The sequence below is a fragment of the Mercenaria mercenaria genome, chromosome 16 (genome assembly GCF_021730395.1).
Source record: "Mercenaria mercenaria strain notata chromosome 16, MADL_Memer_1, whole genome shotgun sequence".
NCBI classification, from domain to species: Eukaryota; Metazoa; Mollusca; class Bivalvia; order Venerida; family Veneridae; genus Mercenaria; species Mercenaria mercenaria.
Window position 1 is genome coordinate 68,517,067 of NC_069376.1, and position 27,960 is coordinate 68,545,026.

Here is a 27,960-nt window from a genome sequence, read left to right on the forward strand (position 1 = left end):
TTGGGCTTAAAGCTTACAATGAAGAAAGAGCAACACAAATATAAAAAATAGCGATTTTTTCCCCCCAGCGCCATAAAAACATTTAGGGCTGCTGCAAATTTTTATGGTAGGTCGGGATACCGGAAACAAACAATTATTTGGAAACAAGACATCAACATTAATTGCTAGACTATAGTTCAGTTGATGAAGTGTGATAAATTGTATTTTGTATTGAAATAAACTTTACTTGTAACTTGCAGTAGTAATGAAATACAAGAACATTTACAAAAATGACAGTAAAATTATAAAATTAGTATAATATGACTGTGGAATTACAAATAATGACTATAAAGATTACCGTAAAACTTTGGGCGATGAGGAAGCCGTCCAGCTGGCTTAAGGAAGACCAATGGTTCTACCCAGGTGCCTGCTTATGATGAAATCATGCATGGAGGGGTACCTGGGGGGTCTTCCTTCACCATTAAAGCTGGATAGTCACCATAATTTATGACCTGAATTGTGTCAGTATGACGTTAACCCAACAAAACAAGTAAATATGATAAAATGATATATGGAACACCCCCGTCACAAAGTCAAAGTGGGGTTAAATTCTTAGACATTATCTGTTTTCTTCTTTGAAAAAAGTCTTTCTTTAGGGTGATCCATATAATTTAATTTTATCATTAGCATGACTATTCGAAGAATAGGTAGAGCTATTGGACTCACTCATGCGTCAGCGTCGGCATCCCAGTTTGGTCAAGTTTTCGTATGTAAGCTGGTATCCCAGTAACCACTTATGGGAATGGATTGAAACTTCACACAATTGTCCATTGTCATGAACTGATATGCATTTTACAGGTTCCATAACCCTGTTTTGCAAATTTACAAAATTATTCCCCTTTTTCAACTTCTGTTTTCATTCAGCTGACAAGGCTGTCGAATAGTCGAGCATTGCTCTACTCTGACAGCTCTGTTTTTTTTTTTTTACTTGTTTTGTTGGGTTAACGTTGCACCGACACAATTCAGGTCATATAGTGACTATTCACACACTTGATCACTTTGATGATCTGACTTGTAGTGCACAGGTTCCATAACTCTTCTTTGCATTTTTACAAAATGTGCCTCCCTTTGCGAAATGCAGTTCTTGATTTCATGTGCATTTCAAGCCAATCAGGAACTGTTCATGAACAGCTCTTGATTAGTTCTTGTATGTGGTTCATGAACTTTTGAACATGAACTGTTCTTAAAATGTGTTCATGAACACTTTATGAATGAATGTGGAACATTTTAAAATTCAACTTTTTTGACATTGCATTTTTTTTGGTAAGACTGTGTAAGCTGATATTTTAGTTACCCACTTATGGGAATGGATTGAAACTTCACATAATTGTCCATTGTCATGAGCTGATGTGCATTTTTCAGGTTACATAAACCTGTTTTGCAACTTTACAAAATTATGCCTCTTTTTCGACTTGAATATTCATTCAGTTGACAAGACTGTTTGATTTTGTTCACCATCATGAGACAGAGTGTCGTGCGCAAGAACCAGATCCCTAGGTCTAAGGTCAAGGACACACTTAGCGGTCAAAGGTCAAATTCAAGAATGACTTTTCTTCATGCATGGAGGGATTTTGATACAAATGGGCACAATTGTTCACCATCATGAGACTGGAGTGTCATGCGCAAGAACCAGGTCCCTAGGTCTAAGGTCAAGGTCACACTTAGAGGTCAAAGGATACAAGAATGAAAACTGTCTGTAGCATTTCTTCTTCATGCATGGAGGGATTTTGATATAACTTGGAATAAATGTTCACCACCATTAGACAGAGTGTCATGTGCAAGAACCAGGTCCCTATGTCTAAGGTCAAGGTCACACTTAGAGGCCAAAGGTCAGATACAAGAATGACTTTGTCCATAGCATTTCTTCTTCATGCATGGAGGGATTTTGATGTAACTTGGCACAATTGTACACCATCATGAAACGGAGTGTCATGTGCAGGTCCCTTTAGAATTACTTCCTTTTTGTTGTTACTATAAATAACTTACATTGTAACTTTTTTATAATTGACCGAAGGGAAAATCCAAGACCACTTTTCTGTGGTACAGCATAGATGTTACTTTCAAATTTTAGATGTATTTTAAGGTATCTCTACCTGGTTAGGAGTTTTTTGTGGACTTAGAAAAAACAAAAGAATTACAATAATTACTAAAAAAAATCATTGTAAACAACCACAAAATTAAAATTCCATTTGCAAATACAGGTGCTAGTGTAAAGAAATTTGCTGTGACTGGGCTTATATTGTGACATTCTGGCACTCTTGTTCCCCATAAAACTTAAGAAAAGTGCCAGACATTAAACCTCAGGTGTGACCATGTCAGTGCATGATGCAAGGATTAACCAAAGAAGTATAAAATACACAGAATGGCAACTGGCTGTAATCTCGCGTGAGCTCGTGTCAGAGCGTGATTCGGCGTTATCTTACTAAAAACAAACATCGGCGAGCATGGAGTTACAATTTGTACCTTTAAAACTACATTTAAAATACACGTTAGCTTCTAAAACAAAATTAGTTTAATGTGATATGGTCTTAAGACACGAAGTACACGTTTTTTTTGCCATCGAAAGAAGCATGGTCATACGGTGATAATTATTTTACCGATGAATAATTGCTTTCGCATACAAAATGGCGCGTGGAGAAAGCGCCACTTCCGGTAAACGACTCTTACGAGATCTCGTTTTTTTGTCACGGGAGGTTGGCGAGATTTGCTCTATATGCCTTTTAAGTTGCCAATCTATTTATTTTTATAGCTTTTTGGATTAACACTTGATAGTCTTGATTGTCATTTATTACTGCTTGATTACCCCACAGCTGACCACATTGTGTCTGTTCAGACTTTAATAAATCACCCTTGGGCAATAACGATTTTCACTTTAAACTTAAATATAAAACATTTTGTATTTGACATTTGAAAATTTCAAAGTAAGAGTTTGACAACCTAAATTAACATGTGTACAATGTGGATTATAATTTTATAAGAAGTCATTTATATTCCTACACATTAATAATAATTTATATTTCTATGTCATCAAGTTATATGAGTTTCCATAGAGACTTTTAATTCAATATAGTTTGGAGAATTTTTTTAATTACTTCTGTGAAGAGCAGAAATTATTACCTGTAATATCAGCAAGCAGATGATAATAAGTCTGTATGATTATAGCGCCTTTGACACAAGATTTATTTTCATCTAAGAAATATCGCAGCTGTCTCCTGGAATTTTAGAAAACATGGTAATATTGATTAGATAATGTTGTTACACAACATGGACTATTTGAAGAGTTTAAGGAAATCAAAAAGTTATCGTATCACGCAGCTGACGATATTTTCGAGAAAGGTGGGTGGACAGAATATGAAAATGTTCGTGAGAGTTTGATTTTCGCTTATATTGGTTATCTTAGTTGTTCGTAAATTCAAAACTTTTGCATTTATTAAAATTTTGTAACATTTATAAATAGAATGGTGTTTAGTCACAAATTCTTGGTATTGTGACAATAAAGATGACACAAAGATTCCCCTAACTACAGTACAAGATAGACACACATAGGATAATGTTGATTCCAGTATGCAAATTTGATCTCTTGATGTGACTGTAATCATTAGCCTTGTGGTTATTTGACAAAAGGTTGAGCATCTGAAGTCTTTGATCCTCCATGCGAAGAAGTTGTACGTCACTAGTAGAGAACAAGATCTGTAACAGAATCTAAATATTAACTGGTTTGTTCAAAACTGAATTCCATTAAATACGGTATACTGAATGCAATGTGGTGGAAGAATGGTATTCCAGCAGTATCATACTAGTGAACTGAAATGTTAATAATTCTTTCAACCAGTCTGTAAGATTTTGATTCCCAAGAGTTTTGCTTACCAAAGGCTCAGGAGGAGCTGTGAGAGCAGGTGTTACTAATAAACAACATCTCCTCTGTCACTATTTTACCAGAAATACCTTGAACCTGAATCCTATATTATAAAAAAAATTTAGAGTTTGGTACGTTTAGTCTGAGGATGCAACTTTGCCCGTTTGGTCACTTAAAAAGAACCTATACAACCAATGGGAAGAGCTACAAATTTATTTGGACTGGACTTAAAATTGACTTTAATTAGGCTCAGTAAAGGAAACTTCCCACTCAGAAAGTCAAGCACATGTTTTTTTTTTTGCTCAACTAAGCACAAAATGCTCTGGTTGAGTTATTGTGATTGCTCACTTTCTGGTGTACTTCCGTCTGGTGTCTGTCATACGTCCATACTTTCCTTTAAATAGCATATCCTCCTAAACCACAAGGCCAATTTTGATGAAACATCACCGGAATGTTCCTTGGATGTTCTTCTTTAAACGTTGTTCAAAGAAATGAATTCCATAAAGAACTCCATAAAGAACTGTGGTTGCCATGGCAACCGAAAGGAAAAACTTTAAAATTAATCTTCTTGTCCAAAACCACAGGTAATAGGGCTTTGATAACTGGTAGAATTTTGTAGCATTGTCTAGTGGTGTTTTACTACGATTGTTCAAATCATCCCCCTAGCGTCATTTATGGCCCCGTCATGGGGTCACATGGTTAACATAGACTTACATAGGGAAAACTTTGAAAATCTGCTTGTCCAAAACTGCAGATACTAGAGCTTTGATATTTGGTTTATAGCATGATCTAGTGTCCTCTACCAAGATTGTTCAAATTGTCCCCACTGGGGTTAAAATTATGGCCCTGCCCCAGGGGTAGGTATATGTACATGGTTTAGATAAACTCAGGTGAGGGATATAGGGCCTCTTTGTTAGGAAACGACATACCTTTTGAGCTCAGGACAGACTCTGTTTAATGGACTCAGTTTATGAAGGAAAAATATCTCTTTCTATAATGTCATTAAAGTCTATTTACAATTTATGTTAAGCTGTAAGTCAATTTTTAATTTATGGTCATTAGTCCATTATACAATTTATGTTAATACCATTAGTCTATGTACATCTTATGTTCACATTATAAATTTTTACAGTATTTGTTAATGCTATTGATTTATTTGCAATTTATATCCAAAAATTAATCAAACCCATTTGAAAAAAAAATCTCAATATTATAATTTCTGAATTGTAATCTGAAAAATTGCTGAATTTTTCTGAAAATCCAGTCATTGCCAAGTTCTGAATACTTGCTATTCAGAAAAATTCAGAAAAATATCAGGAAAATTCAGACATTTATTAATAAATTAAGAAATATTCAGATAAAATCTACATCATTGTTTTTCCCACCAATTTGGGAATGGGGCCAGGGCCTTTACAATTGGGAAAAAATGCGTCAGAAAATGCCTAATTTAGCAATTGTTAAAACTAACATCATCTGTTAAAATGTCACATTTAAAGAGAGAAAATGGCCATAATTTATCATTATGCATTAATTTAGCAAACTGTCTGTGTTTCAAATGTTTATAGTTTTAGTCTTGTTTGAAAAGGATAGAAAAAAAAAGAAAATATAATAAACTTTAATAATTAGCTTTGGGAATTTTAGCCTTGAAATTGAGGAAAAAACATACTATTTTCCATTGGGATTGGGGCCCTATTTCGGCCCAAAATTGGCTAGAAAAAAAACACTGTAAATCTAATTACAGTTTGTTTTAGTGCTATAGATACTTGTTTGTTTATTTGTTTTGGGTTTAATGCTGTTTTTCAACAGTATCAGTCAAACTATACACAACTGTGTTCATTTACAATTTAAATTCATGCATGAATCAATCTTATTTCACAGACTCAGCAGACAGAAGATGCACAAGGACGGGATAAAAAACCAGCTGGAAGACCGAGAGGCTATGAAAATGTGTCAAATACACAACCTTCCAGTACCGAGATACAGAGGCAAGGGGATAATGTCCTCAGATACACCAAGGATCCAACTGTAAAAGAGAAAACTAAACAGGTATTAAGTTAAAATATAACCTGTAGGTGTTGGCACACTGAAAGTATGAAGCATTGGTCTGCTTGAGAATATAAAAAGTTGATTGTTGATTTTCATCCCAATCTGCTTCTGGCTAAAAACACCACCCTGTTTTTTTTTCCTAGTCAAAAATAATAGAATTTCACAATTTCAGGTACCTAATTTTGTATCTGGATACTGTTACTCTTCCATTTTTAGCTCAGGCTAGGTAATTACTATAGGTGAATGGTCTGGTATATCGTTCTTCATCCTATGTCCTGCGTCAACATTTTTACTTAAACATTTTCTCCTTTGAAAATATTTATCAGAATTGTACCGAACTTGGTCAGTAGCTCCCTGGCATTGACTTCTATCAGGTTTGTTCAAATGGTTCACCTTAGCCTCTTCAAGGAGCTGCCAGAGCTAAAAATAGTAAAACCTTACAACAACTTCTCATAAACTACTGAATGGATCTTTGTCAAACTTGGAATATTTATTCATTTTGTTGGATTATATGTCGCACCGTCACAATTATTGGTCATATGGCGACTTTACAGCTTTTTGAGGTGGAAGAAGAACCCCCACCATTCCCCGTACAATATTTCATCACGAGCGGGCACATGGGTAGAGCCACCGACCTTCCGTAAGCCAGCTGGATGGCTTCCTCACATGAAGAATTCAATGCCTCAAGTGAGGCACGAACCCACATCGATGAGGGGCAAGTGATTTGAAGTCAAAGACCTTAACCGCTCTGCCATGGAGGCCATCTAACTTGGAATGTAGCACCATATTAAGGTCAGCTTCCAAATTTATTCAGATGGGGGCTTTAGCTACTTTTAAGGGCCGCTAGGGCTAAAACTGAAAATACCTTTAAATGAGTTCTTATGAACTGCTCGATGGATCTTTATCATACCTACTCTGTAGCATCATTATAATGTGCTGTCCCAATTTTGTGCAGATGTGGGTGATTGGTCCCTTAAGGAGCCACTAGAGCTAGAGTTACAGATCAGTAGCTGGAGAATATTTGGGTTTACATTGATTTAACTTTGTAGCTAAGAATCATTTTCTAAGGTTAGTGAATAATCCCTTTAACATCAAAAGTCAAATTCCCAGCATGCTTGAGACTCAAAATGACATATTCTGTTTCATCTGAGACACCATTATTGAGGAGCATGTGTGTTTTACAAACCAGTCTTGTTTAATCTTACACTGAAACAAACAAGTTTTACAAATTGATATATAGTACTATTTAGATATCAGTCTTCTTTAACAAAATTATGAATACTTCCTTATATTTTAGAATGAAGAAACTACCGATGAAGAGTCACCGTATGGGAACATAGCCATGGTTAACCTTGCTAAGAAAACAGATCTAACTCACACTAAAGGAGAGAAGCTAAAAGAGATGCTAGAACTTGAAGAATTGGAAGAAGCCCCAAAAGCTCCTACACTTTTGCCAGTTAGCACTGCTAAGAAAAAACGTAAAGGTATTGTCAAAAGTTTGTCTCAGAGAGTGAGCAAAAGACTTGGAAGAAAGAAAGGTAAACTATCTGAAGAAGCTAGGTGTCTGAAGCCATGAGGCAGCCTGCATGTTATAGAAAAAGCAGGGTTCCCACATGTGTCAGGAAAATTTTGTTATTAAATAGAAAATGAAAACAAATGTGAAGATACGAAAGAAATGAATCTTGGTTTAAATATTTTTGACTTGGTATCATTGAAAATGTAGTATGTATGTGGGTAAGATGGGTGACATTCAGTATTAGAGTCTGACACTTACACTGGCATAGATACTTCTGGAGCATGCTTCTATTCTTAAAGCTTTGATAATACATTATTGTTCCGATGCATTAAGAAAAAGTCGAGGAAATATAGTTTTTCAAAGTCAAATAAAAGTCAGGATTAGGCTGGCTGTAAGAAAGTATGGTGACCAACATTCTGAAATTTGTTGCTGAAAATAACAATTTGGTGTATTTCTTAAAATTTCATCTTAAGGCTTTAATTGAGAGTATCTGAGCAATGTTAAGCCAAAGTGTCTTGTAGACGTTATGTTTTTGCTTGGAATTTTAAAGTGCACAAGAAGAAATAATTTTTTTTTGTAAAATGTGGGATAGGCTTGTCAAAGAAAACTGTTCTTTGTCTGAGAATAGTCTTGGAATTGTGTCTGTTAATTTGTGGGAACCCTGTAGTATTGGTGAATGAGTTTTGCTTGAGAATGATTGGTGATTTGTGTTCAGAATTTTTTAGCTTACCTTAGCACGCAGTGAGCTTTTGAGAATGTTGGTCGTCCATCATCCCTCCATCATTTAGAGTTTCTTTAAAGAACACATGTACTAAACCACAAAGCCAGTTTCAACCAGAAATCCAAGGAATGTTTCTTGGGGTTTCTCTTGCAGATTCCTTTAAATCAAGGTCATCATTTCAGACTAATGGCTGCATTTCATGTTGCCATGGCAAGAAAAAACTTCAGAAAAATCTTGAAAAAAAAAAAGGATGACAGTGGGCAGGGGATGTTTTCCTTTTATTACAGTAGCGAAAACTTAGAAGAACTTTAAAGTCGATTTATTTTTTATATAGCTAAATTCAAAACTTAAGATTTTCTCCTAAATCCACTCGCCTAATTTCAAAATAATTTCACACAAATGCTACTGGCTGATTGGGCTTAGTTGATGACCCCTATTGCTTTTGGGGTCGGTAACCATTTGACCCAGAACATTCACCTCATGTTTTTATTTCAATGTTAATGAGATGTGGAACCAAAATTTGTAGTCCTGTTTGGCGCCATATAACCTATACGGTGTTGGTACGCCGTAAAACCCAAATAAATAAAGGAATAAATGATAGCATGATTGGGCCTGTATAGTAGATTACCAATATTGTTTTTGGGTCAGTAGGTCAAAGATAAAGGTCACAGGCTCCTGAACCTTAAAAAACGGTTTCTGCTTGAGAACACTTGACCTAGAACCTTCGAACTTGATAGCATGATTAGGCTTATGGAATAGGTGACCCCTCAATAAGTCAAAGATCAAGGATACAGGGGTTTGAACCTTGAAAACGGTTTCTGCTCAATAACTTTAGAATCACTTGACACAGAACCTTCAAACTTGATAGTTCGATTTGGTTTTTGAAGTAGATATTCCCAGTTGTTTTCAGGTCAATAGGTCAAAGGTGAAGGTCACAGGGATTTGAAAATTGAAAGCGTTTTCTGCATTGTAGCTTTAGAATCACTTTACCAAAGACCTTTAAACTTTGTAGCATGATAAGGCTTTTTAGCTCACCTGTCACATAGTTAAGAGGTGAGCTTTTGTGATAGCCCGTTGTCCGTTCGTCTGTCATCCATTCACTATTCTTGTGAACACGATAGAGACCACAGTTTGCAATCAGTTTTCATCAAACTTGCACACAACTTGTATTGGCATAATATCTCTGTTCCTTTCGAAACTGGCCAAATCCCATCATGGGTTCCAGAGTTATGGCCCCTTAAAGGGCATAATTTACATATTTTTAGTTGTGACAATGATAAGGACTCATTTCAATCAACTTTATCAACTTGCAGACACTTGTTAGAATATGTTGTGGTTACTTTTGTAAATGCAGATCCCTCATAGGTTCCAGAGTTATGGTACTAGAGGGCCAAAATTTGCTATTTTTGGCTTGTGAACACCATAGAGACCACATTTTGCAATCAACTTTAAACAAACTTGCACATAACTTTTAATAGCATTATATCTCGATTCCTTTCAAAAACTGGCTAGATCCTGTCATGAGTTCCAGAGTTAAAGGTTCAGAATTTGCTGTTTTGGCTTTTACAGTCATATAGAGACTTCATTTATATTTTGATTTGATACAAACTTGCAGAATATTTTCAACAACAATAAATCTTGGATTCCATGATGAATCCGTCAGATCCAATCATACGTTCCGGAGTTACTGCCCCTAATTGACCCCTAAAAGAGCCAAAATTTAGTGATTTTTACCTTGTGAATATGATAGAAATGACATTTTATATTGAATTTAACCACACTTACACACAACTTAAGTCACAATAAGATCTTGGTTCCTTTCGAAAACCGGCTGGATTCTATCATGGGTTCTAGAGTTATTGCCTCTGAAAGGGGCACAATTTTCTATTTTGGCCTTTTCAGCCATGTAGAGGTATCAGTTATGCTCTGATTTTATATGAGCTTGCACAGAATGATAATCTTTATGATATCTAGGCCTGGATGGAAACTAGGTCATGTCAGGTCAAAAACTAGGTCATCGGGTCAAGTCAAAGGAAAGCTTTTAAACAGCCTAGAGGCCCCATTTATGACCTTATCTTCATGAAACTTGGTCAGAATGTTTATCTTGATGGTTCCTAGGCCAAGTTTGAAACTAGGTTGTATGGGGTCAGAAATTAGGTCACCCAGTCAAATCAAAAGAAAAGTGTGTTAACACTCTCGTTCATTTGACGTGCATACTACTTGGTCAGAATGTTTGTCTGTATGAAATATCTTATGAATTTTTATCTGGGTTATGTAGGGTCAAAAACTAGGTCATCGAGTCAAATCAAAGAATGAGCTTGTTTACACCCTAGGGGGCACATTTTTGATTCTGTCTTCACAAACTTTGGTCAAAGTGTTTGTTATCATGAAGTCTTGGACAAGTACGTATTTGGGTCATGTGGGGTAACAAAAACTAGGTCGAATCAAAGAAAATGCTTGTTTACATTCAAGATGCCACATTTTTGGTCCAGTCTTTATGAAAATTGGGCATAATATTTGTCTCCATTTAATCACTAGATAAAACATGTTTACACTGTTATGGTGTGTTACACAGGTGAGTGACCTAGGGCCATCTTGGCTCTTTTGTTAGAGGGTCAGTAGGTCAAAGGTCAATCATAGAATGATTGAGCTTAATGAAGTAAATGAACCATATTGTTTTGGGGGACAGTTAGTTAAATGTCAAGGTCAGAGGGGCCTGTAACTTGAAAACGATTTCTTCTCAATAACTTTAGAATCATTTGACCTAGTGTCTTAAACTTTACAGCATGTTTGGGCTTATGAAGTAGATGACCCTTACTGCTTTTGGGGTTAGTAGGTCAAAGGTGAAGGTCATAGTGATCACAGACTGGAAATGGGACAACCAATCATGGGGGAGCAAACGTGTTTTATAAACAGCTTTTGTTCTGTGTGTATAAAGTGGCTTCTATATGTATATAGTAGAAGCTTTAGAACTCCTCGTGGCACTGGATTTCAAAATTATGTCAAAGATATTTTCCTTGCATAACCCCCTACTAAAACCATTCAAACCAGCTGTGAAATTCAGGTGAGTTATCTAGGGCCATCATGACCCCTTTGTTTAGATTCTCATTTTCCAGACCTGCTTGGCATTAGCTTTTTAATTAAACCTACAATTTGCATATAAACCATAACATAAAGTTTGCCGTTAGGGATATAATAGTCCCCTTGGAGACTGTACAGGGTAAATAGGCAAATTGTTGAGTTTTTAAAGGTTTTGCAAGCAGCCTGTTTGTTTAGGCTAGATGCTACTATTTTTCTGTAAACCTGCATTATAAACAGAAGAAAACTACAGAGCAGACTCATGAGACTGGAACTTTGTTTTGAGTTGTAATTTTCATGTAATCTGCAGTAAACTTTACTAACCATAGGTAATGGAGAACAAGTCATCGAGTTTATAAAGTAAATGTTTAAAGTTTTCTGAAAGCTTTTTGTAAGCCTTATGTTTCAATTTATAATTTATGCATAAAATATGCAAAGTCATATGTACTTTGATAAAGGTAAATAAACTTGCATGTATCATTATGAACAGCTGCACCCCTTTTTAACAGATAATGGTACTGTTCAAATTGAAAGCATAGAAATTTAGCAGGGTTAGGGTTAACACTAGTAAGGCAACATTTTCTACATGCTCCTTTACGAGACTTGGTCAAAATATTTTTCTCTTGAAATATAGGAGTGGAGGGCAGAGGGATAATATGGTGGTTGGGTATAATGACTTGCTATTTAAGAAGTAATATATAAAGATGTCATCCTACTCTCAAGCTGTGAAACTTCTGTGAGCGGTCTAGGGCCATCATGGGTCTCTTGCTATTCAATTACTAAGAAATTTAAACAAATTAGGTATATTGAAATGATGTCATGAATTTGACATTAATTTATATGACTGCATGGTGTTTTTTTTTTTCAATTTATTTACTCTTCAGCCTTTAAAATAATCATTGTAAAGGAAATTAAACAGAATTTGATATTCTGTCCAAAAAAAAAGATTAATTTGTACGATTGATATGAGAAATCTTGAGTATATTAATCTTTCAGTGATGATAATAATATATTTCTACACCTGGGCTCACTTTGTAACTACGTTACTAGTACTGCAATAATAATTATTTATGATATGGAATTATTGATAACCATAAAAGTGTGGATATTAATTTTGAAGTGCTGAAAAGGAAGACACTTGGGTGTGGGTGTATGGCGGGGGGGAGGGGGCTTTTCATAGGCATTTAAGTAAGTGGTGGTGTAGATATAAATGCTAAAGTGTGGGATATTGTTATGCCCCCATTCAAGGAGGGTAGGGTATATTGTTTTGCAGATGTCTGTTTGTCGATCTGTTGGTTGGTCCTTTGACCAATTTGTTTCCGGATAATAACACAAGAATGCTTGGGCCGAGGATCATAGAAGTTGATAGGGAGGTTGGTCATGACCAACAGATGACCCCTATTGATCTGGAGTTGGTAGGTCAAAGGTCAGTGTCACAGTGACCCAGAACAGTTAAACGCTTTCTGGATGATAACTCAAGAATGTTTGGGCCTAGGATCATGAAAGTTGACAGGAAGGTTTGGCATGACCAGCAGATGACCTGTATTGATTTTGAGGTCAGCGGGTCAAAGGTCAGGGTCACAGTGACCTGAAACAGTAAAACTGTTTCCAGATGATAACTTGAGAACGCTTGGGCCTAGGATCATGAACGTTGATAGGGAGGTTAGTCATGACAAGCAAAATGACCCCTTTAGATTGTGAGATCAGTAGGTCACAGTGACCTGGTACAGTTAAACCGTTGCTAGATGACACCTTGAGAATGCTTAGGCCTAGGATCATTAAATTTCATAGGAAGGTTGGTCATGACCCCTATTGATTTTGAGATCAGTAGGTCAAGGTCACAGTGACCCGGAACAGTTAAATCATTTCAGGATGATAACTTGTGTATGTTTGGGCTTAGGATCACAAAATATATTAGGGAGGTTGATCATGACTATCAGATGACTCCAATTGATTTTTAGGTCAGTAGGTCAAAGTCACATTGACCCAGAACAGTATAATTTATTTTGTCAGATAACTAGAGATTGCTTTGGTCTAAGATCTCATTTGATACAGAGGTCACTTATGACTATTGATTTGAATTCAGTAATTTTGTCAAATGTCCAGTGCACAGTGACCAAATTTCTGTTCCTTGTGCAATTACTGAATGCATCAAGGGGGCATAATTCTTGTTCTACAAGCTCTTGTTCCACAAAATATCCATTGTGTTGATTCACTTTCTTCCTTTGAAAACAAATACTGGGAAATGATTTTATTCCTTGGGCATGAAACTGCCTGTGTTACACCTACACAGCTATTCTGTGTGGACATGATTTCATGAGAGTCAAACTTTGAACAGGAAAGGAGTTTTATTCTTTGATTTGGATTTAACTTTGCGGATTGACTAATCCACATAAATCCATGAAAATAACTCCTCCATGAATATAAGTTATTTCACAGTAAAAAAATCAGCTGTATGGATCTGCTGAATAAACTGCTAGCTTCTCTGTTAATACTGTTTCTTTTTTCTTTCTTTTTTATGTGAGACTGTTTATCGGAGTACCTTAACATTTTGTATGAATCAATAAAACGTTGGGTTTTTTTTTTTAAGGATTTGATGGCGGCAGTGTTTGTCCAGATTGAATGTATAATACATCTCTCCTTTTTCGTTGTGATTATAGAAAAATCATTCATGAATTTATTTTTATGTTGATTTGTTTGTTTAATTTTAGTTTAAAGGTACTTTGAATCTTAAAGGTGGTAAAAGGATTTCTGTAGCCGAATGGTTAAAGTCTCTGACTTTGAATCTCTTGCCCCTCACCAATGTGGGTTTGAGCCACACTTGGATGTTGGAAAGCCAATTAGCTGGCTTACGAAGGTCATTGGTTCTACCCAGGTGCCCGCCCATGATGAAATAATGCACTGAGGGGCTCCTGGGGTCTTTGTCCACCATTAAAGCTGGAAAGTCACCGTATGACCTATACTTGTGTTAGTGCGATGTTAAACCCAACAAAAACGAATGAAGGGGGTTAATCAGATATTGATTAGGTAATGGGTTTTGTTTAAACTTAAGTAAATGATCTTATCTCTGTTCACTTACTGCTTATTATGTCTCCCACCACACAGTGGTGTGGGAGACATATTGATTTACTCCAGTATGTCTGTCTGTCTGTCACAAAGCTTGTCTGCACTCTAAATCAAACATTCCTCATCCGATCTTCACCAAACTTCAACAAAATGTGTCTGCCAATAAGTGCTTGGCCAAGTTCGATAACTAGTCAAATCGGCCTAGGCACTTCGGAATTATGGCCCTTGATTTACCAAAACCACTCAGATTTTTTGCACAGTTTTACCCCTAAACCGGCGCCTATACTACTAGTATAGGCATCATTTTAGTGTGTAGAAAGCGCATGCACATGTGGATTAAGTAAACAGTATATAAAGACTGACTTACTATTTAGATGCTTAGGCAGTTGTGGGAGACATGCGTTTTTCTCAAAAGCATCTCTAGTATTTGTACTGTTATACTGTAATTGGCAGCATTTATGATTTGTAATATATTTTATAACTGTTGTAATATGTCTTTATGTGACTTTCTTTATATTATTATAAAGTTATTAATAATAATAATTATTCTTATCATTATTATTATTGTCATTATTATTATGATGATTATAAATTGAAGGAGGGCTGATAGTCAGTGCTTAAGTACAAAAGTTACTGGTTTTTGCAAACAATATTACATGACTTTTTTTGTTGGATTCAGTGTCACATTGACACAATTTAGGTCTTACTGCAACTTTTCCAGCTTTTCATGGTTGAGGAAGACCCAAGTTGCCCCTCGGGGGCATTATTTCATCATGGTCGAGCACCTGGATAGAATCACAAACCTTCCATAAACCCCTTACGTGAAGAATTCTATACCCCATGCAAAATTTTGCGGTCCACATTAGAGGTGTGCAAGTAATTTGAGCACCCTTAACCACTTGGCCCAGAAGTGAAAACAGCATAAAACATAATGATAAAATATAACACACTGTAAAATGTATTGGGGTGTAAGATTTTGTTGTGACAACAACAGCAGGATGGTTAAATTTTCAAGTCATCTTTTTTTTCTATTTCTAGAGAAAAGTGTGCCTGTCACACCAGCACATGTACCAATAGATTACATTGATATGTCAGGAAGTCCAAAGGGATCTGTTCCTTCAACTGAACCCAATACTACAGGTGTCAACTTGGAACACGATGCTGGCCTAGAGGATTATGAAAATATTAATTACAGTCAAATTCCACAAGGGAGAAAAGCAGCAAAAAGAACTGGTCATGAAACCAGTCAGGAAGATGGACTGGAAGTGTATGAAAATGCACCTGTTGCCCAGTCTGACAATGTGAAGGGAGATAATTCTGACTTGGAAGACTATGAAAACACTAAAGAATTACATATTAAAGGCAGTGAAAGACCTAAAGGCAAACAAAAGCCTAAAGAAGATGATGATAAAGACTTAGAAGATTATGAGAACATGAAAGACATGGACTTAGAGCTGTATGAAAATACACAATTTCAAAATAAGTAGTTTCGAATCCAATCTCTGAATGCTGTCTTACTATTGGTCAGGTTTCAGATTGAGCTTTGCATCATTCAGCCAGGTGCCATAGAGGTTAGACTGGTCTCCAAACTTGTTTTATAACCCTTAACCAAGATTTTGATAGAATAAATGGGTTATTCAGCTTGATCACAAAAACTGTATACATGTAATGCCACAATACATATTATTTATCATGGATGAAATTGAAAATTATCGTTTAGTAAATAAAATACCACATCATAAGTAAACCCCGCTCTATGATATTGCCAAAATTGAAATCATTCTTAAAATTCTGCTTCTTCTAGTAAAACTTAGACCTGAATGAGTGTTTTTATGCCCCCTTCATAGAAGGAGGGGTATATTGTGTTGCAGATGTCAGTCTGTCTGTTGGTAGGTCGGTATGTAGATCAATCCGTTTCCAGATGATAACTCAAGAACGCTTGAGCCTAGGATCATGAAAGTTTATAGGGAGGTTGGTCATAACCAGCAGATGAACCCTATAGATTTTGAGATCAGTAGATCAAAGGTCAAGGTCACAGTGACCCAGAACAGATAAACGGTTTCCGGATGATAACTCAAGAATGCTTCGGCCTAGGATCATGAAAGTTGATAGGGAGGTTAGTCATGACCAGCAGATGACCCCTATTGATTGTGAGATCAGTAGGTCAAAGGTCAAGGTCACAGTGACCCAGAACCGTTAAATGGTTTCTGGATGATAACTCAAGAATGCTTGGGCCTAGGATCATGGAAGTTGATAGGGATGCTAATTATGTGCAGCAGATGACCCCTATTGATTTTGAGGCCAGTAGGTAAAAGGTCAAGGTCACAGTGACCCAGAACAGTTAAATGATTTCCGGATGATAACTCAAGAACTCTTGGGCCGAGGATCACGAAAGGTGATAGTAAGTTTTATCATGACCAGCAGATGGCCCCTATAGATTTTGAGTCAGTAGTTCAAAGGTCAAGGTCACAGTGACCCGGAACAGTTAAACCGTTCCTGACGATAACTTGAGAATGCTTTGGCCTAGGATCGTGAAAGTTGATAGGGAAATTTATCATGATCAGCAGATGACCCCTATTGATTTTAAGGTCAGTAAGTCAAAGGTCAAGGTCACAGTGAGCCATAACAGTTAAACTCAAGAATACTTGGGTCTAGGATCATGAAAATTGGTAGGGAGGTTGGTCATGACCAGCAGATGACCCCTATTGTTTGTTAGATAAGTAGATCAAAGGTCAAGGTCATAGTGACCCGGAACAGTTAAATGGTTTCTGGATGATTACTCAAGAATGCTTGGGCCTAGGATCGGTGAAAGTCGATAGGGAGGTTAATCATGACCAGCAGATGACCCCTATTGATTTTGAGGTCAATAGGTGAAAGGTCAAGGTCTCATTGACCCAGAACAATAGAACTTGCGTGTACAGTGACCAAATAATTTCTGTTCCTTGTGCAATTAATGAATGCATCAAGGGGGGCATTTCGTGTTCTACGCGCTCTTGTTGATTTAGTCATGTAGGCTCTAAAATTCAAAATTGACTCCTCCTTTTGTTTTTGTAAATTCTGACGAAAATTTACGTGTTGAGAGCTTTTACATATAAGAAAAGCCCTGCCATTTTGTGTTTGTATGTGCATACTACTTGAACTTAACCTCATTACGTAATCTTTTGCTCTAAATATGTTTGATAACATTAACAGTGTGTTGCTCATTATGTAAACCTACATCTTTAATACTTTAGACTTTGGTGTTACAAGTACATTTTGAATGTGTGAATAAATTTTATGAATTTTGACAGCTCGAGACATGAAAGAAAACCTGCAACTATGTGCACACACAATTCTTACAAGTCAGAAAAAACATTATGTTATTAACCTTTAGCCTGCTGGCGGCAAGTGATTCTGCCTTTGCGACCAGTGCAGACCAAGATCACCCTGCATCTGTGCAGGCTGATCATGGTCTGCACTGTTCGCTATTCAGTCATTAAATTTTCAGTGAACACCCCTTCAAATAATAAATGGTACTGCCCAAATTGTAAGATGGACAAGTTCATTATGAAAATTTAGCAAGGTAAGGATTAAGAAAGTTGCTGCAAATAGAACATATGGCATTGGTATATTTAAGTAGGAATTTCAGCAGCAGTATGTTATGGTTGATACAGGCATTTAGGTGTGTCATATTAGTTTTGTACAAATCATTCAGTTTTATGTCTAATTGACAGATTCCGTATTTTCTCCAGTAAATCTGAAATATTTAGATCTATCTCAGAAATTAATTTACTGGGATTGAGAAAAGTAAATCTATATCGGTAATATGACAGACAGTTTTTTCCCTCATTTTCTAAACAAATTGACAATGTTTTCCAGAATGGTAGTGCCAGGTCACTAAGACATGATGGAGAGTAACTGGATATTCCTCAGCAAGCATTACATATTTTTTGCCTGGTTTTATAATCTGTGAAAGAATATTTTTTCTTGTCTGCTTTCATTTTGAAAAGAAAAATTGACATTTCTTAATTGAATTTTTTATTTAGGTCCATTTTACTTGAAAAAAAGCTGTAAAGTGCCATATGTTGGAAAAGTTTTTTTTGTTTTTTTTTGTTATTATTTTTTATCAGCTCTCCAATATTGGAGGAAATAAAAGAATCTTTCTGTCTATCATTTTATCAGAATTTTTACCTTCATAAACTTAGAAAATTGGAATTATGGTTAAGCATGGTAGCATCCTTGTATGGTCTTCTTTCAGTTTTGTTCAAATGGTTCATCTTGGCCTTTTTTAGGAACTGTAAGGGCCATGATAGAAAAAAGTATTTATACAACTCTTTTTCTCATAAACCACACTAATGATATAGTGTATACATACTTGGTATGTAGCAACATTGTATCTTTCTCTTTTAGGTTTGTTCAAAATAATTTTACTTGACCACTTTAAAGGACCACAAAGAAAAAAATCTAGGCTGAACTGTAGAATCCTGGTGTGAACTTTTTTTGAGCTTTGCTCAAATGAATCTACTTGGCCCATTTTAAAGCTAAAAATAGAAAAAAAAAATCTTCCAATAATATCTTCTCGGGAACCAATTAATAGATCTTTGTCTGTAGCATTCTTGTATGATATGCTTTCAAATTTGTTTAAATGGTTGAGCTTATTAGAGCTTAGATGGTGGACTTTATTACTTGACCTAAAAGTTGAAGAAGCTTAAACGACTTCTTATCACGAACCACTTGATTGATCTTCATCAAGCTTTGTCTGGAGCATCCTGGTATGAACCTCTCTTGTGTTCATATGGTTTTGCTTGGACTCTGCTGGGACTGCCAGAGCTAAAAAAAAATTGATTTTTAAAACAACTTCTCATGAACCATTTAATGGATCTCCTCCAGACTCTTGTATGGTTTTCCCTGGAGATTTTTTTGAGATCTGCAGCACTCTTGGTTGGATCTAACTCTGGTTTGAGCTAAAGATTACACCTTACACAAGCTTTGAATGAACTGCTGAATGGATGTTCACCAAAGTTGGTCAGAAGCAAGGTCAGAAGATAATGACCTCCTCATGTACTCATCTTAGCCCTAATTGATAGAGACTGGGCAAGTTATCAAATACAGTCATTTATGACCACCACAACCTGTGAACCCTTTTAAACTGAATGAAAAACATTCACCAATAAAGTGGATAGTTAGATCAAAAGTCTTGTATTTAATACTGGATTTGATAACCAGTTTGTGAGGGCACTCTCCATGCTGATTTGACAAAAAAGACAAAAGTCAAAAAATCATTTGTTGTTCTCTACCTGTTCTGTTTCTTGTGGAGAAGTTGTTTTGATTATTGTGGAAATGATGTTTCTTATAATTTGACTGGCATGCTTAGTTAAAATTGATCAATTATTTCTTACTGTGATCACATAAATTTTCATTATTTTGCTAACCTGACATATATATGCCAGAATGAATGTAATTCATTTGTTCTATAGACAGGGTAAGATAATTAGAAATTCTTGTGAAGATTGTATTTTTCATGTTTTTACTTTGCAAATCATGTTATTCCCACTCCAGACACACCTTTAAAATAATTGTATTCTTGTCTCCTTTCTAGCACATATCCCATTTTTACCATCCTATAATTGAGAGATGTGCTAGTCTGGCACATTTGATGTTACAGGTAGGCAGAAATCAATATGACATAATTTACAGAAATATATTTATATGATTATGTTCTGTAGAAATGACAGTTTTTCGCCCAGGTGTGCAGCTATACCTTCGTGTTAATAATGAACTCATTGATAAGAGGAAAAATGAAGTTTGCCTTGTGTTGTTGAAGTGTTTTTCTTTAAAACTTAACTAAAAGGCATTGGCACACTTTTATCTAACGTAAGTTTTTGACTGTGAGAAATGAAAATGAACAGGGGATTTTGTCCTTGGTAGAATTAAGGCGGCAGAGGTGGAAAGATTTTGCCTATATTCTGGACCAATGTCATTAGTAAGTGACCAATTGAGCAATCAGAAAATGAAAGTAATGTAGTTACCTTTCAAAGATTTTATGACATACCTTCAACACAGTGTAGTTTTTTTAGCTCGACTTTTCGGAAGAAAAGTAGAGCTATTGCACTCACCCCGGCGTCAGCATCACGGTCTCTGTTGGTTAAAGTTTTTAATAATGTCAGATATCTCTGTTACTAACAAAGCTTTTGACTTGAAACTTAAAATAGTTATTTACTATCTAAGTCTACACCAAGAGAAACAATCCCCATAACTCAGATTTGAATTTTGACAGAGGTATGTCCCTTTTTAACTTAAGATGTTTTGGTTTATAAAGTTTTTACTAACAAAACTCTAATTCAGAGCCAAGCACTGAGAAAAGTCTAGTGTGCTGTCGTACGGACAGCTCTTGTTATTTTTAAAGTTATACATTATTCAGAATGAAATTATTATGTTTCCATTGTATGTATATTGTCTTTGTATGTCAGATGATGTATCAGTAGCGTAACTTATAATTGCAGGTCATCAGAAAAACTGGTGATAAACCGTCCTGTTCTGTTTTTAAATGGCACCTAAGATGCCGTATCTTTTAAATTTCTGGATATATTGTTAGATTTTTAAGTAATCGTGTAAACGAGATCATTAATTGTGTGTTTTATATGCGTTTATATATATATATATATATTTTTATATAATAAATGATTATAGAATAGCCTGTGATAAATAATACTGGTTGGGTCACATATTTTGAAACAGGTCTTTTATTGCTTTCTCAGGTAGACAGATATTTATTTTATGCTAACTAATGAAATACTGTATTCTATCAGTTAAATATTTTTATATCTCATCACTCACACTGTGAAAATATGAAATCTGTATTTTCACACTGTGAGAGATATAGCTCCGCCCCCTCATACATTGTGTATGAATTTTAAATTATTAGCTTAAAATAGGATGAAAACTGTAGTCGCACTTTGTTCTTTGTAGTATATTTCTCGATACAAATTATTTTACTTAATGAGAATTTCATAACGTTATGCATCTAGACATCTGATTTAGGCATCCAAAGTTACACTAAAATCTAGACATAAGTACAAAAGATTATATAAAAGGAATTATGTTATCTTTGGTGGCATGCAAATAATCCTTTAAAATCCATTCAGTAGATGAGCAGATATGCTAATCTTAATTGTACCATTAAAGCTACTCACTCACAGTTTGGGCATGTTCATTTCCACCAATTTGGCACAGAATGTATATTATATGACACAGAAAAATGATAAAGTGGATGATATATTGGTAAAAAATGCAAGAAAAATGTAAATTTTCTGCATTTTTTAAAAAGATGTTGCAACAGTTTACCAGCTCCTGCACTATACAGGGGCGTAGGGACGATTTGAGCATTGGGGCGGCAGAGGGGGAGCTTTTGGGAGGGGTTTCCCCCTCCTATGAACGGGGTCTGGGGTGGCGCCGGGAAATTTTTGCATATAGCTAGAGTAAATGGTACAATCTGGCGACTTCTTGGACTGCTCAGTACCTGTTGAACATACTCGGGTTTTTTTTCCCGAGTTTTCACCCCTATTTACAGTTTACTATGTTTAAACACTGTAATGGCGGTACGATAAATAAGATACGGACAATGTCTTGCCAAGGTCAAACCAGTAATGTCTAAGTAGGGGTGGGGGAGGATTGAGCACAAGACTCTGACTTAAAGGGGTTATCCAATCCTTATAGCATTTTAGTCGCAGTTCACTGTTTTCTTTGAACTATTGAGGGTTGAATCCAGAGTTCTTTTTATCAAATGATCAATTTTGAAATGCAAAATTGCGAGGCTGATTGGCCTTTTATATTTTTATGTAGAAGCTGTAATACTTGTTAATCGGTAAAATCTGTGAAGATTTTTCTACATTTTATGCGTTGAATTTAATCATTATGACTGGTGCCTTTGATTTTCAAACAATATGTTTAAGTGTCAAAGATATTTAATTTAATATATTTTATGTAAAGACATCTAAAGATCCCGATTTGCGTTTGTGTTTTACTCAATATACTTTCCTTTATCAGCAGAATTTGAGACACAACATTAATTGCAATTTTGGCAGTAAGCAATTAGAAACGATTAACTTTCATTAATTAAATTAATGTATTGCCTATAATCCGAGTCTGAGGGGCGTGAAAATACAGCGACCTTGTTCGTTGCGGATTACCGATTTTGTACAATACCCTGTCACCAAGGTGATCTAGCAAGGTGTCAGCGATATGACAAGATTCTGTGCACATAATAGTCGCCGATGCACTTCATGATAAATGAAAGACCGCTGTATTTATTTTCAATTATATTATCTAGCCTTTTCAAAAATTTACGAGTTCGGCATTTCGCTGCTCCTCTAAATATTGGGGCGGCAGGTGCCGCCCCTGCTGCCCCAGCTCCTACGCCCTTGCTATATTATTGGTTACTTGTAAGAATATCTTGCAAAAAATGTGTCGATAAGTTGGTACCACTAGTCACTTTCAGAGTACTCACTTTTTATGAATTTTTTTAGACAAATTATTTTTCGTCTTAAGATGTGTGGGTTTATGATTCCCTTTAAAAGACCAGTTATAAAATATGTGAACCAACCTTTTAACAAAGTTATATAGCAGATTTATTGTGTCATATTTATATTTGCTTATTCCAGTAAAATGCTTCATTATGTGGAATTAATCAATTCCTTATTTTTATGAAGAGTATTGTATATTTGATCAATATCATTCCATCCAATAGAGTATTTTAAATACAGCATATAAGCTGCATGTTTATTCAATGTGTATATATTCCTAAACATTTTGAAATAAAATGTGTATGAAGAATAAAAAAAAAAAAAACCCAGCTAAATATTATGTTAGTAAAAGTTCATAAAATGATAGTTGTTGCAATCTTTTTAAGTCATTGTATTTGTATGATCATTTTTAGGCATGTCACTTTAATTCCAGCGATCTTTAGCCGTCTTGTGAAACAGATTGTGCTATTTATATAAGCTATAGGACAGTGACAATGGATCCCCTTTGAAAATAAAATTTTGGACCAAAGAAGAAAATTGATGGTTTAATTAGTTTTAATTATTTACAAATAGTTTGCTGGACCAGAACAATTTAACAGAAATGGAACAAAATTGATGGCATTTTTATTTTTTACCTTTTTTTTTCCATTCCTCATTTGTTTGCATCAAGTTGTGGGATGAATTGGGCAAAGTGTTTGTTTACAACTTATATTCTTTACAGTTTAGAATTCATTAATATGATAAAAATGATGAGTATCACTAAATAGCATGAACTACATATATTTTAGGTGTAGCTGATAATTTTTTAACATTTAGTTCTTAAGATGGAGGTGTGATTTGTCAGTCTATGCAAAAAAAAACATTGTGATTTTCTACATGTGATTTTGTTTCTTATAATTTTCCATGACCATACTTAGCATGTGTAGACTTCAGGTTTTGTGTGACTACATTACATTTATGACCCGCCCGCTTAGCTCAGCAGGGAGAGCTTTATGATTTGATAAAAGACTGTGTCTACTATCATTCGTCCTCCACCTCTGATTCATGTGGAGAAGTTGGCAGTTACTTACGGGAAACAGGTTTGTACTGGTGCAAGTCAAGGAACATTGGTTAGGTTAACTGCCCACTGTTACATAATTGAAATACTGTTGAAAAACTGTGTTAAAACCAAAACAAACATTACATATACTGTGATAGATGTATCAGCTGTTACAATTCTGATTTATTAGCCCACCATCATCAGATGATGGGCTATTCAAATAACTCTGCGTCCGTGGTCTGTCGGTTAACAATTTCTCGTTATTGCATCTCCTCAGAAACTACTGGGGGGATTTTGACCAAACTTTGTCAGAATGATGTATTGGTACCCTAGTTGTGTCCCCCTGAAAATCAGACAGGTTCAACAATTTTCAAGTGAGTTATGGCCCTTTGTTGTTTTTCTTTATAATTTACATAGATTTATATAGGGAAAAACTTTGAAACACTTCTTGTCCAAAACCACAGGGCCTAGGGCTTTGATATTTTGTGTGTGACATCATCTAGTTGTCCTCTATTAAGATTGTTCAAATTATTCCCCTAGGGTCAAATATGACCCCGCCCTGGGGGTCACATGGTTTAGATTTACATAGGGAAAAACTTTGAAAATCTTCTTGTCCAAACCAGAAAGCCTAGGGCTTTGATATTTGTAATGTAGCAACAGCTAGTGGTTCTCTACCAAGTTTGTTCAAATTATCCCCCTAGGATCAAATACGGCCCGCCCCGGGGGTCACATGGTTCATACAGACTTATAGGGAAAAACCTTAAAAATCTTCTTGTCCATAACCTACAACATTCAAGTTTGGACCACATGTATAATTTTGAATGGCAAGACGAACCTTGACATGAGTTGACCTTGATCTTGACCTTGTGACCTATATTCACATTTTTGTAGCTACAGCCTTCAAATTTGTACAACATGCATAGGTTTGTGTACCGAAACAAACTTTGACCTTGACATTGACCTAGTGACCTACTTTCACATTTTTGAAGATGCAGGTTTCAAATTTGGACCACATGCATAGTTTTGTGTTCTGAAATGAAATTTGACCGAGTGACCTACTTCCACATTTTTGAAGATGCAGGCTTCAAGTTTAGACCACATGCATAGTTTTGTGTTCTGAAATGAAATTTGACCTTGATTTTGACCTAGTGACCAGTTTTACATTTCTCAAGCTACAGCCTTCAAATTTCAACCATATGCATAGTTTTGTGTACCAAAATGAACTTTGACCTTGAAATTGATCTAATGACCTACTTTCACATTTCTCAGGCTACAGCTTTCAAATTTCGACCACATGCATAGTTTTGTGTACCGAAATGAACTTTGACCTTGAAATTGATCTAATGACCTACTTTCACATTTCTCAAGCTACAGCTTTCAAATTTGGGCCACATGCACAGTATTGTGTACCAAAATAAACTTTAACCTTGATTTTGACCTTGAGCTAGTCTTAAAATTTGGAACATTCAAAAATGGCTCAATGGTGGGCGCCAGGATCACTCTGTGATCTCTCGTTTCTTTATTAACTGTGTATATGAATCCATAGGAAAGCATATAAAATTGTTGTGAAATATTCCACTTTAAGTATAATAGGATAGTATACTTTATATCTTTATTAAAAATATCAGTGTATCACCAGTTTTGTTCAATTCTTAAACCTCCTGAGCTAGTTAAAATAGAGTCCTTCGGTGCAGCATTTGTTTCGTTTGACAGAATTTGTTAGTTACTTCTGGAGAATAAGTCTACTGGTAAATAATCCAGGAACACAATTTGCTGACACATATGGCATAGCTGAAATGCAGATGAAAAACTGATGCTAAATCAGTAAAACAAGACAAAAACAAAAAAATTCTGTGTCTGATTTTGGTAGACTGGTCTAAAGCTACTCCTTTATAGTTGGAGTGACAAATACGAACATTTTTATTTACACAGTGTAATAGTAACAATTAATGTTTTCCTTTGTCAATGTGTGTGTCAGTCAGTGTACATGTATGTTCCTGTGTCTGGCCTAGCACTTTGTCATACATGCTCTAATTTCATAATAATTTGGCGTAAAAGACCACCATAACAAGACCGTGTGCGATGGGCAAGACACCGGACCTTAACTCAAAGGTGTTTAAGGTGTTTATCATAATTTTCGGTGATATATGACCATTTTGTGTTGATTCGCCGTAAAACCCAACTCACTGACTTATCATAATTAAGTATCGAAGATTTTAGGTCATTTTTAGCTTGACTATACAAAGTATGGAGAGCTATCCTACTCGACCCGGCATCGGCGTCGATGTCCTACCGTGTCCGCACCTTTGTTAAAGTTTTGATGCACTTTCCTTTTATCTTTGTTATTACTTGATGGAATTGCTTCAAACTTAGTAATAAAAATAGTTACTCCTCATCATCACCCACATCATATGGCACAAGAGTCATAACTGTGGCACAAATATTTCATGAATTATTCCCCCTTTTTACTTAAAATTTTCAGGTTAAAAGTTTTGGTGCACTTTCACTTTATCTCAGTTATTATGCCCCCCCCCCCCCCCCCCCCCCCCCCACCTTCTTTGAAGGTGGGGTATATTGTTTAGCAGATGCCGGTGGGTATGTCCGTCGACTAATTGGTTTCCGGATGGAAACTCAAGAATGCTTGGGTCTAGGATCATGAAAGTTGATAGAGAGGTTGGTCATGACCAGCAGATGACCCCTATTGATTTTGAGGTCAAAGGTCAAGGTCACAATGACCCGGATCAGTTAAACAGTTTCTGGATAATAACTAGAGAATGCTTGGGCCTAGGATCATAAAAGTTGATAGGGAGATTGGTCATGACCAGCAGATGACCCCTGTTGTCTTTGAGGTTATTAAGTCAAAGGTCATGGTCACAGTGACCAGGAACTGTTCAACAGTTTCCAGATGATAACTCAAGAATGCTTGGGCCTAGAATCGCGAAAGTTGATAGGGAGGTTAATCATGACTAGCAGATTACTGCTATTGTTTTTTGAGGTCAGTAGGTCAAAGGTCAGGGTCACATTGATCCGAACAGTTAAACAGTTTCCGGATGATAACTTAAGAACGCTTGGGCCTAGGATCACGAAACTTGATAAGAGAGGTTGATCATGATCAGCAGATGACCCATATAGATTTTGAGGTCAAAGGTCAAGGTCACCCAGAACAGTAGAACTTTTGTGAACAGTGACCAAATAATTTCTATTCCTTGTGCAATTACTGAATGCATCAAGGGCGGCATTTCATGTTCTACGAGCTCTTGTTAATAATAGCATTTCTGGTTCAAGCTGTGATGCACTTTTGCTATATCCCCAGTATTACTAGATAGATTTGATTCAAACTTAAAACATTTGTTCTGAATTATCAGCCACATGATATGACACGTGGTGGATTACTTCTGCAGAAGTTTTCTATGAATTATGTCCCTTTTATACTGATTTAATGTTTTGGACATAAGCTTTAGTCCACATTTGAGTCATTAAACACTCCAGTGACAGCTCCAGCTTCCCAATTTCACTATCCAACATCGAAATAGTCGAGCACCCTGTCTCCTGTGACAACTCTTGTATATATCTGGTCTTTAACTTTTGTTTGTTTGGATACTTATAGAGTGGATAGATATTCAAACATTCAACATAACAAGATGATGTGTCACAATCACTAGTGAGTGAGTGCAACACTAATATAAAAATAATTTGGCTTTTGTCCAGTCTTTTAACTCCTTGTCATTGTTACCTTATGAACATTTCCAACACATGCCTTCAGAGCATTCATTCTACACCAAAATGTGACTAAATAATGGAAAAAATAGAACCAGAGCTATAAAAATAAATAGATCTCTGTGTATTTTATACTTCTTTTTAGCTCACCGGAGCACGAAGTGCTGCTCAATGTGAGCTTTTGTGATCGCCCTGTGTCTGTCGTCTGTCCGTCATCAACAGTTTGACTGTTAACACTCTAGAGGTCACAAGTTTGGCCCAATCTTAATGAAACTTGGTCAGAATGTTACCCTCAATAAAATCTTGGACGAGTTTGACATTGGGTCATCTGGGGTCAAAAACTAGGTCACCAGGTCAAATCAAATGAAAAGCTTGTTAACA

General features: G+C 35.9%; 1 protein-coding gene across 2 annotated transcripts in view; it reads left to right on the forward strand.

The window, feature by feature from the left end:
* LOC123540183 (uncharacterized) overlaps nt 1-23,010 on the forward strand; it is a 46,991-nt gene extending 23,981 nt beyond the window's left edge. The window contains exons 3-5 of one of the 2 annotated variants that reach the window (XM_045324993.2): nt 5,774-5,941; nt 7,239-7,479; nt 15,361-23,010. In XM_045324993.2, the coding sequence (XP_045180928.2) occupies nt 5,774-5,941; nt 7,239-7,479; nt 15,361-15,809 (858 nt within the window). In that variant the 3' untranslated portion in view covers nt 15,810-23,010. The remainder of the gene's footprint in view (nt 1-5,773; nt 5,942-7,238; nt 7,480-15,360) is intronic. The other variant, XM_045324994.2, reaches the window with a different exon arrangement.
* The last annotated feature ends 4,950 nt before the right edge of the window (nt 23,011-27,960 follow it).